Here is a 10,769-nt window from a genome sequence, read left to right on the forward strand (position 1 = left end):
CTGCTGAGCAGGGAGCCCAATGTGGGACTCGATCCCGGGACTCCAGGATCATGACCTGAGCCAAAGGCAGTCGCTTAACCAACTGAGCCACCCAGGTGCCCAATGTACATTTTTTAAAGGTATAAAATCTGGAAAAGGCACCACTTGCCCTTTACAACCAGAAACAAAGTAAGACAAACTACAAACTAATGATCTTTCTTGAACTCATCAAGGAACTGAGGTCACAAGCCAAACAACTAATCTCACATTCAGAATAGAACAGGTAGGGGCGCCTGGGTGGCTCAGTCGTTAAGCGTCTGCCTTCAGCTCAGGTCATGATCCTGGGGTCCTGGGATCGAGTCCCGCCTCGGGCTCCCTGCTTAGCGGGGAGCCTGCTTTTCCCTCTGCCTGCCGCTCCCCCTGCTTATGCTCACTCTCTCTCTCTCTCATTAATTAGTTAATTAATAATTGAATAAAATCTTACAAAAAAGAGTAGGACAGATATCTTCAGTTAGGAAATAGAATACTTATTTACTTATGGCAGACACTGATAAATGCCATATAAACTGACAAAAATATTAATCTGGAATTTTGTTTTAATGAAACCCACTGCAAATTAAAAACAGGTTAAAAATGAAAGTATGTAAAAAAAAAGATAAACCATGTAAACACTAATCATAAAGGTCAGGACTTGTCAAATTAATTTCAGAAAAAGTAAACTTCAGGGGAAAAAAGGAACATTATCGAGTATAAAGAAAGACATTAGAACATAAACACCAAACATACAACTAAAAAAAAAAAAAGATAGACGTTACATTCTGATAAAAGGGTCAGTTCTTCAAAAAGACATAACAATCCTATTTGTGTCTATACCTAAACAATAGAGCATCAAAACACATGAGAGAAATTGGTAGATCTAAAAGGAAAAAAAAATATATCCACAGTTATAATTGGAAATTGCAACATTTCTTTCTAGAAAATAGAAAAGAGAAAGTGCCAGGGGCAGGGTTGCATCTTTTAATCGGGTCAGTGAGGACTCCATTTGAGAAGGTGACGTTTAAGTAGGGATCATAAGAAGAGAGTGGGCTTTGCAGTTATCTGGAAGAAGAGTGTTCCAGGCAGAAGGGAGGGACAGCAAGTACAAAGGCCCTGAGGCAGGAGCATGCCTGGCATGTTCTAGGAGCAATGAGGGAGTCAGTATGGCCGGAGTGGTATGAATGAGGATAAATTAAGCAAGATAAATAAATATGCAATGTCCACTGGAGACAGGATTTATGGCAGGAAGGAATGAGCTATTCCGGGGAGGAAGCCCGTGACAAGGGGTAGGTTCAGAACAGGCTGGGAAGAGGGGACTCCAGAGAAGACAGTGGGGGCTTTCTAGGCAAAGAGAAGAGCTAGTGGAAAGGCAGGCTGGTATGAGGTGGCTCATCGTATTCAAGCACGAAGCTCCAGTTGCTGGACCAGGAATGAGGCTGCAGGTGTCAGTTGCAGCCAGATTGGGAAGGGCAGAGAAGCAACAAGAGACAGGAGGTTTTGGGGAACCCTAAGAGAAGGTCTGGAGGGTCGGGAGGTTGTGGTAGAGAGTGGGAGATGGAGTTCAAGGTTTGAGAGGCACAGCAATTCTGGGCAACGGCAAAGGATGGGGAGTGGTTGTGGTCAGAGGGTGAGTGGGGTGGCTCGCCTCCAGGATGGACGGTAGGACTTGGGGATGTGAGGAAGACCAGCCAGGGCCTGTGTCTGTCCTCACCATCAGTCTCAGGATGTTTGGGACCCCCCCCCCTCCACACACACACACTGAGGAGCCTCAGTGGCATGGGATGTGGGAGAATGAGCTGTCACCACTAGGGGACACTGCAAGGGAAACCAGTTTGGGCTAGGTAGGTGCCAGCCACTCGCTCTTCCTTTTCCTTCTCCTCGAAGCAACCCTCTGGGATTGCTCCCCCAAATGTACTGGTACTTCCCGGGCAGTTGGTTCCAGGCGGCCCTGCTCGGCAGGGCCTATGTAGGGCTGAGAGGCGGAGTATAGAAAGGGAAAACCCCCTTGGTTTCTGTCTCACTGCAGGGACCCAGCAGGGAAACCCCACAGATCCTAAAAGGAAAGTGGGCCTCGGGGAAGACCAAGAAACCCCCATCTTGTCCCTGAAGATGGAAAATCCAGGGTGGGGCTAAGGGTGGAGCTGTGCTGGAAGGGAGACCTGTGGTTGATGCAGCCCAGCCCTGACAGCCATCCACATAGCGAAACACATAGAGCAGGATTATTCTAGGACCTGACCGAGCCCCATCCTGACCTCACACAACCCCAACCTGGTGAATCCTGACCCTAGACATCAACAGCCCAAGCCTGAGCCCTGACCTGAATCACAGGCTCTGTCGGAACCTTAGCCACAGCCCGAGCTCTGTGCCCAATCTGGACTGAACTCGAAACCTAACCCCAAATGGTCCCAAGCATGGCCTCCAGGTCACTGATAGCTCTCACCCCAAGCACAGACAAAGCTCTAGACCAAGTCGCCTCTAGATCAAGTCCTAAACCTAGTTATAGACTGAGCTCTAATCTTAGATCTTACTCTGGCCAAAGACTGAGCTCTTGGCTCTGAACGGACCCGTTCTCATCCACCCTGACCCTGGCTGTAGGCTGAGCCCTGACCCTGCCCAGACTGGGACCCCACTGCTCCACACAAAGCCCCATCTGAGCTCCACAAGGAGCTCCCTACTTCCTTCGCACTCCCTCCCTCAGCCATCTGGTAAACCAGAAAAGAGCAGGATGACTCAAAACCCCAAGCCCCCAAGGGGATGGGCAATCCCCTTACCTGGCCATCCATCTTCTATAGGACATTGAGTTGGTGATGGCACTAGGATGATAATGACAGAGCAGAGGAGTAGGAGGGTTTGAGTCTCTGGGACCTACCAGTCCCTAGAGCAGTGGCTCACCCAGGAGCGGGGACGTGAGGGGAGGGCTGGTCCTGGAAGCTGAGCAGGGGGTCCGGAGCTTGGATTGACAGAAACCCCAGCTTCCCGTCACCCCCCCACTGCACCTCCCGCCCCCTCTGGGAAGGGAAATGACATTTCCCCATTTCAGCAAGGGGTGGTGAGGAGAGAAGACTGAGTGCAAAGCCGAAAGTACAAGCAGGACGGAAAGTGAAACCGGCGCAGCCCCCAGTATAAGACCCCTGCCCGGGAGATGGCTGGCCACACAGGCTGGGCCCCGCTATGGGCCAGATGGCAGGCGACCTTGGCTGGCGTGAGTCTGAGGCCAGGGCTGGGGGCAGAGGGGTGGCAAGCTTGGCTGAGACTGGGCAGGGGATGGGAGGCCTTGATGGGTGTGGATGGGGGCCAGGGGCTGAGTGGGCAACTATTTGGCCAAGACTAAGGATACAGGATACAGTCAACAGGAGAATGGGAATGAGTCTGGCATGAATGGGGGCCAGGGGCAGAGGGATGATGGTTCGGCCAGGGCTGGGCAGAGGACGGGAAGGCTTGACTGGCCTGAAGGGAGAGAAAGGTGGGCAGCCAGTTTGACCAGGACCAGGACCAGGCAGATAAATGAAGAGTTTGGTTGGGGTGAATGAGCAGGGACCAGACAGTTTGGCTGAGAACTGGGGCTGGTAGAGGAAGAACAGCAGGAGGAGTTGGCTGGAGTGTGGGGCTGGGGCCAAGGAGTCAACAGCCTAACTGGATCAAGGGTCTATAGCTTGGAAGGAGGTCCAATCTGCAGTTGGTGACTCAAAGAGTCAGAGGCTGGAACCAGAGCCACAGGAAGAGGAGCCAGAGTAAGGACCAAGGGCTGGAGGATGGAGACAGAGCCAGGGCCAAGGACCCAGGATTGGGTACAGAGGGTAGGGAGAAGCCACGGGAAGGGTCTGGGGCTCTAGAGCTCAGACAGGAAGCAGAGGGTCAGTAGGAAATGGCTCAGCTCAATTCTGGGTGGGCAATATCCATCAGAGCCTGGGGGCATGCACTTTCCCTCAAAATAGAGCTAAGAGGAACCCCACACCGTCTAAAGTCTCTGGGATGCCAGAGTGGTCCCCAAGCCAGGGAAGCCTGAATGCTGGGGGGTCACAGGCACTGCCCCCCACCTCTGGAAGTACATTGGTGAATGGAAGTACACAGAAGCTCCCCTTAGTCTTTATTTACAGGACAATTTCAGGAGCAGAGCCCAGGGGTTAGAGATCAAGAACGGCAGGGAGAGGAGGGAGAGCAGGAACAGACTTAGACTTACAGCCTAGTTTTGGTTTGTGTTTCGAGAATTGTGTAACTCCAGCGATTGCTAGATTTCCTCTCCCTGATGGAGAAACCAGCAAACACTGCCCTCTTCCCAGAGCTCCCACCCTAGGGCCTCTCTCTCTTCTGTCCAGGAAACAGGGCAGGAAGTAGTTTCAGAAATCGGTCTGGGGCACCTGCGTAGCTCAGATGGTTAAGCATCTGCCTTTGGCTCAGGTCATGATCCCAGAGTCCTGGGATTGAGCCCCATGTCTGGCTCCTGGCTCGGCGGGGAGCCTGCTTCTCCCTCTCCCTCTGCCTCTCCCCTGCTCATGCTCTCGCTCTCTCTGTATCTCTCTGTCTCAAATGAATAAATTTTAAAAAAAGAAAGAAAGAAAAGAAATCAGTTGGTCTGACTCCCCCATTTTACAGATGGGAACCTGAGGCACAGAGATAAGAGATGACTTGCTCAAGGGAAGAACCTGAATGAGAAACCGAGGTTCTGCCTCCCATTCTGGGCTCTCCTCCTCTTCCTGGCACCCCCTGTTCTTCCAACACTGCAGAGTGATCCACCTTCCTTGGTGGTGGCTGGACCAGCCTGTCCTTCTGACTCCCTGGGATAGAGCCTCCAGCACCGCCTGCCCACCCCTGGGGCTCTAGTTCAGGCCATCAGAGCCGACGGGCTAAGCCCAAGGAATCCTCAGCAGAACACAGTGTGCCCGCTCCGTGGGAGGTGGCTCCCTCCTCTAAGTTCGCTGGGGGAAGCACACAGGCTCTGCATTTGGGCAGATCTGGAATCCAGTGCTGGTTCCCTCACCCTCTAGCTATTTGGCCTTGGGCTAGTCAACTTCACTGAGCCTCATTTTCCTCAACTGCAAAATGCACAGGATAATAGCACCCAGGCTACCACATATGGTTGAGTGGTTTGTTCACTGAAAAAGACACTTGGCCAAGGGAGTTGGTGGGGGTCAAATCCAGCCTGAGATTTGCTTGCAAAGGTAGGTACTCTAAGCAAGGTTGTGTCTGTCTTGGAGAAGGGGTATCTTCTTTTCATTCATACAGAGATGCCATATGGCATCCTCAAAAGCTTCCATCTTGTTAGTGGTTGTGCGGGGTCAGTGAGATGGCACAGGGCTTGCCTATAGCGCAGGCTAGAAAAGGCACGTGAGTTCTTCTCAAGCCTTCCCCTCATCTGGCCCACCAACTCCCCCCTCCCCCAACTCCAGGGCTCAGCCTTTTGCTGCTCTCCTTGCTCCTGGCTCGAGCTGGTGTCTGGGGATTCCCGAGACCGCCAGGGAGGTCCCCCCTGAGCCTGCAGGAGTTGCGGAGGGAGTTCAAGGTCAGCCTGCAGCTCGCCAGGAAGCTATTCTCCGAGGTTCGGACCCAGGCCCACCGCTTTGTGAGTCACCCTAATGCAACTGGTTTGGGGGATGGGCAAATCCCCACTCCCTCTGGTCCCCACTAACAAGACCTTGCCCCACAGGCTGAATCTCACCTGCCAGGAGTGAGCCTGGATCTCCTGCCCCTGGGACATCAGCTCCCCAACGTCTCCCTGACCTTCCAGGCCTGGCACAGCCTCTCTGTGAGTTGGGGGCCAGAGGGGTGGGGCAGGAGAGCTAGCAGAAAGGCTGGCCCGGGTGGATGGAGATGAAGTTGGGATTGAATGGAAAATGGATTTGGGGAAGAGTGGAGGAATCGGATCTGGATGAGGCTGAGTATGTCATTGGATATAAAAATTCAGCTGGAATAAAGGAGTGGTGTGAGAATGAGGCTGCACCTATGGAGAAGGGATGGGGTTGGGATTAGGTGTGGGACTAGGGTTGGAAGGAGGCTGGAGACAGGATAAAACCACAAGCAAGGCAATGGACGGAAAAAGGGTTGGTGAAGAAGGGGATAGAGTGGGGCTGTGGACAGAGAGTGATAGGATGGTGAGCATGGGGTGGGGTTTGATCCTTAGCCTGTGAGCCTTGCCTGACCCATTCCCTCCCTCCCACAGGACTCAGAACGACTCTGCTTCCTCTCCATGATGCTTCGCCCCTTCCATGCCCTCTTGGGAGGCCTGGGAAGCCAGAGGGGCTGGACCAGCTCAGAGAAGATGCAGCTGTGGACCATGAGGCTGGATCTCCGGGATTTGCAGCAGCATCTCCGCTTCCAGGTAGAGTGTCCACCCACCTCCTCAACTCCCAGAGACCAACACAAAAAATTGAAGCTCATTGGCTCCCTTTTACAAACACCCCCTGCCCACGGGTTGGGTAACTTTGGAGGGAGATGCTCCAGACCCTCTGTGTGTCGGAGGGAGGTGGGGGGACTGGCTCTGTCCCCCGAATCTCTGCCTTCTCTTGGGGTCTTGGTCTGAACAGCTCTGAAGTACCCGGAACAGCTGTTGGCATCAACAGACCCTGCAACAAAGCTGGTTCCCTTCTCCCTCAGCCTCTCACATCACCAGGCCCTCCTGAACATTTCCAAGGGAAACTGGCATTTTTCTCTTAACAAAAGGAAAATAGAAAACGCAAGCGGCATGAGAACTAGCTATACCACCTTTCTGTCCATCTCAGATCCTAAAATGACCCTTAAGAGAAGAACTTCTGGGGTCCCAAATGCCCAGGGCAATCCTGGATGAGTGTGCCACCTCCATGAGCAGCATCTTGCTCTGTGACTTCCATTTTCTTGAACCAAAAAATCAGGCAGGGTGCGTGAGGTGATGACATAATGGAAGATCTATAAAGTAGGGGCTATCCAGGGAAATCATGACCTTGTGGTCTCTGATGTCATTCCGTACCACTGGGCACATAAAAGAACGAGGATGTGCTCCGGGTCTCAGCTTGGCCATTGTCTGACCCATGGGCGTCTCCTCGCAGGTGCTGGCTGCGGGACTCAACCTCCCTGAGGAGGAGAATGAGGAGAGGAAGGGGCTGCCCGAACGGGCTCCGGGTGGCCCCTCGCACATGTCAGCACAGCTGTCCTGGCCCCAGCTCCTCTACACCTACCAGTTGCTGCACTCCTTGGAGCTTGTCTTGGCTCGGGCTGTGAGGGACTTACTCTTGCTCTCCCAAGCCGGAAACCCAGCCCCACCCTTGGGGTGCTCAACAGTCAGCTCCCAGCCCTGATGGGATGACTTCTCAGCCCCGTCCCTTCACCTTTCAGGAACTGAGGACTGGGGTCTGGGCAACGAGACAGCCCCCAGCTCATTTGCCTTAAACCAGGCAGGACTCCACCGGCCTCCCACCCCAACCCCGACCCAATAACTTAAGGCCCCTCCGGTCCCTGGCAGATATTTATTTCTTGGATATTTATTTATTGTTTAGGGAAAGGATGGTTTATTTATTGTTTCAGAGCCTGCTAGCTGTCCTCGGGCTAGGTCACCATGCGGGGTGCCCAATAAAGCACTCTCATCCTCCCTCGGTCTCAGCTTCTTTTCAGAGAAGGGGTACCTGACCCCCAGGGGACAAGAGTCTGTAGCCTCTGGCCACCCTGGGCCCCTTTCTGCTCCTAAATTCTGGGGGCTCCTGGGTACCTTCCCCCATTCTGGCTCGCTGGGCCGGTGGTTGCCATAGTAACCAGCAGAGTTGTGCGTTTTTTGAAAGCTCAGGGCCGCTGACGATCTGTTTCTCACCCACCTCCCATTGCAAATGGAGCTTGTCGGCCCTGCTGACCCCGTTCTTCTGGGCTAGCTCCCACCCCCGAGGTTTGTGTGCTGCTCCGCAGCTTTCCGGAAGGCCCGGGTGGGGACTGGGAGCAGTCCCGGAGGGAAGGCTGAGGGGAGAACTGTCTCGTCCCCTTGGCCCTCCAGGCGGCCGAGACAGATGAGAGGGGTGGTCAGGACAGGCCGTGAGGAGCGGTCCCAGCGGGCAGGGAGTCTGTCGGCCACATTGCCGAGTCACGCTCCTCAAGTTCATGGTCCTCGCAGGCATCTGGTTCTGTCTGTTCCGAGAATGACGCACTGAGAAACTGAGGCCCAGAGGGTGGAAAGGGTGTGTCCCGAGTGGCAGAGGGAGATAGGCTGCGCAGGGTTCGGAAGATCCTTCCGAGCCTCACTTGGGGCCGGGCTCCCGGGGGCTCAGGGCCCTCCCTGCGGCTTTGGCAGGCCCAGCCGAGATTGCAGTTCTTGCATCATGCCGGTGTGTGCAAGGCCAAACCTGCAGACGGAGACAGGTCAGGGGAGCTGGTCTCCAGGCAAGCGCAGCCTCCTCCCCAGGCCAGCCCAGCCCAGCCACCTCACCCTGTGCTTACCCACGTCCCAGCGGCCTTCTCCTGGCTGGCAGCGGGGTCCCCTCAGGCTTCGGGGGGCTGGGCTCTGGGGGCTCCTCTGGCTGGAGAAGTCTCTGCTCGGGAGCTGACATCTCTTCCTCGGGTGGCGGGCGGGGAGGCTCCTCCTGCTGCTCAGGGGTGCCGGTCCGTCGGGAAGAGGGCCGGGAGCGGCGCAGCGAGGAGTTGCGAGACAGGAGTACACGGCTCCGGGGGACAGAGACGTCCAGGAGAGACCCAGGGAGCAGGGCCTGCAGGGCAGGGGCACAGAGTACCATGGGGCCGGATTCAAGATTCTGCTCTATCCAGCCCCGGACCGCCGCTGGGGCTCTCACCTCGCTCCAGCTGGCGCCAGCGCCCTGACCAGCACTTGCTGCCGTCTCCCCCTGTGACCCACGCTCGGCCTCTGCAGGGTCCTGGTGTGTTGACTGGTTCTCCGGGCCCTGGACGTCCTCCGGGCCTTCGGGAACAATCTCCTCGGCCTGTGCTCTCCGGTCTTCAGTCACCGCAACATCCTCCACATCAAGGGGCCTTCCTGCCTCTCCGTCGGGGTGGTGGTCCCCACACTGCCCCTCACTGCCCCGCCCCTGCTCCTTCATTTGCCATCCCACAGCCTCCTCTTCCAACAGCGTCTGCCCTCCTGGGAGCCCCTCGGCCTCCACCGTGGCCACGGTCCCCTCTGCCTTCGCCACCTGGGAGCCCGAGATAAAGCCTTCCATCCCACAGCTTCCTTCTGCCACCGCAGGCTCCCTGACCTCCACCCACTCTCCCCCAGGCTCACCCTCTCTGGCCTCCGAAGCCTCTGCTTGGTCCCCTCTGCCAGCCACCTCCTCGTCTGCGGAGCCCGCCAGGCCAAACTCCAGCCCACCTCGGTTTTCTCCCTGTATAGCCTCTACCAGCTCCCCGCCTCCCCCAGCCTCCTGCCTCCCTTTGGAGTCCCCAGCTTCCCCAGCCTCTCTTTCGAGCCCTCCCCCAGCTCCAGCAGCCCTGCCAACCAGAGCTACCTTATCCCTCACCATCTCAGAAGCCAAAGAACTGACCCCTGGGTCCTCGCTGTCCTGGAGGCTCAGAGCGGCCTCCTCCAGCCTCCAGTTTCCGCTGGATGTTGTGTCTGCCCCCCAGGGCACTGTGGTGGCCTCCACCTCCTCATCCTCGGTTTCTCTGGCATCTGACTCTCCCAGCGACTGACCTGTCCCTGCGTCTGCCCCATGCCTTCCACCCAGCTCCTGGCTCTCTGCTCCAGGGCTGTCTCCCTCCTCTGCCCCACACCCTGCGTCCTGGGCTTTCTTCCACTCCCCGCCTGCCTCTGGGACATCCGGGAGCACAGACTCTCGGCCTCCCCCGGCCTCCTTCGGGGCCTGGCCTCCTGCAGCCTCCTCCTCCCCCTCTTCAGCATCTGCTTTTTCTTCCTGGGCATCCCCTCCCTCCACATCCCTTCTCTGGTTCTCCCAGACTTCTGCCCCAGGGGCATCAGGCTTTACATCTCCCACGTTCCTGGGGTATTCCTCCAGGCTCCCTTCCGTCTCCTCTTTGCTCAGAGCTGAAACGCCCCAGAGCTCTTCCTCACCCCCCTGTCCGTCCTCAGGCTGCTCTGTCAGGGTCTGGGGGTCTGCCATCAGCTCAGGTTCTTGGCCTTCAGTGATTTCGTGCTCAAGGCCACCCCACTCCACCCCCTGTGCTTCTCCGCCTGTCTGAGCCTCCCCCTCACTCCTCTCCCCGCTGAACTCCTTCTCAGGACTGCTGGTCTCTAGGGTTGCTTCCAGGTCAGCATCCCCTTCAGCCTCATTTGCCACGTCGTCCTTGGGCAACTCAGCCTCTGAGGCCCAGCAACCCTCTTCCTCCTCTTTGGCCGTCTCTGCCTCCACCACCTCCTCCGGACTGGCGGCAACAGTCCTGATCGCTGAGGCTTGCCTCCCCTCAGCCTCTTTACCTCCCTGATCTGCTTGGATCTCAAAGCCCTCCCCTACCTCCCCCTCTGACCCCTGGCCTTCTGCAGCCTCCCCCGCTGCTGTCTGGTCCTTAGTTGCTTCTTCTGTGCCCTTAGTTGCCAGGGCCTGGGTCTCTTTGGGGGAAAAGCTCATCTCAGCCTCTCTATTCTCATCCACTTCCTCCTCCTGGTCTCCCCAGGAGGCCTCCTCGAATGCCCAGGCCCTCCCAGTACCCTCTGAGATCCTTTCTCCTGAGACTTCCCCATATTCTCTCTTCCTGGCTCCTGAGAGGTCCCCCTCCTTCCCAACTGAGGTGGTCCTGGCCTCTACCCTGACTAAAGTTAGTCCAGCCTCCTCCCTGCCTGAGGCTGTGCCGTCCTCCACTCTGCCTGAGGCTGTCCCGTCCTCCACTCTGCCTGA

The 10,769-nt window shown here is 56.3% G+C and overlaps 2 protein-coding genes across 3 annotated transcripts in view; one reads left to right on the forward strand and one right to left on the reverse strand.

The window, feature by feature from the left end:
* Window positions 1-3,041: 3,041 nt before the first annotated feature.
* On the forward strand, window positions 3,042-7,573 carry IL27 (interleukin 27). 2 transcript variants are annotated; one of them, XM_025853880.2, is made up of 5 exons: window positions 3,042-3,217; window positions 5,403-5,551; window positions 5,660-5,758; window positions 6,173-6,331; window positions 7,035-7,573. In XM_025853880.2, the coding sequence occupies exons 1-5, from the start codon at window positions 3,187-3,189 to the stop codon at window positions 7,281-7,283; spliced, it is 687 nt and encodes a 228-aa protein (XP_025709665.1). In that variant the 5' UTR covers window positions 3,042-3,186; the 3' UTR covers window positions 7,284-7,573. The 2 variants fall into 2 exon arrangements, with proteins under 2 accessions (XP_025709665.1, XP_025709664.1); XM_025853879.1 differs by having other exon boundaries at window positions 3,043-3,217; window positions 5,403-5,575.
* APOBR (apolipoprotein B receptor) overlaps window positions 7,451-10,769 on the reverse strand; it is a 5,101-nt gene continuing 1,782 nt past the window's right edge. Inside the window, exons 3-5 of the mRNA XM_025853975.2 lie at window positions 8,757-10,765; window positions 8,407-8,672; window positions 7,451-8,312 (exon numbers count right to left, since the gene is read on the reverse strand). Coding sequence (XP_025709760.1) covers window positions 8,234-8,312; window positions 8,407-8,672; window positions 8,757-10,765 — 2,354 coding nt within the window. The 3' untranslated portion in view covers window positions 7,451-8,233. The remainder of the gene's footprint in view (window positions 8,313-8,406; window positions 8,673-8,756; window positions 10,766-10,769) is intronic.

The sequence above is a fragment of the Callorhinus ursinus genome, unplaced genomic scaffold (assembly GCF_003265705.2).
Source record: "Callorhinus ursinus isolate GAN/ISIS: 27379988/994484 unplaced genomic scaffold, GSC_fseal_2.0 scaffold87, whole genome shotgun sequence".
NCBI lineage: Eukaryota > Metazoa > Chordata > Mammalia > Carnivora > Otariidae > Callorhinus > Callorhinus ursinus.

Coding starts and splice junctions, on each gene's coding strand:
- IL27 (XM_025853879.1), top strand. CDS start 3,187: ATGGGCCAGATGGCAGGCGACCTTGGCTGGC. Junction 3,218..5,402: donor GGCAGGCGACCTTGGCTGGC/GTGAGTCTGAGG, acceptor CCCCAACTCCAG/GGCTCAGCCTTTTGCTGCTC. Junction 5,759..6,172: donor AGGCCTGGCACAGCCTCTCT/GTGAGTTGGGGG, acceptor TCCCTCCCACAG/GACTCAGAACGACTCTGCTT.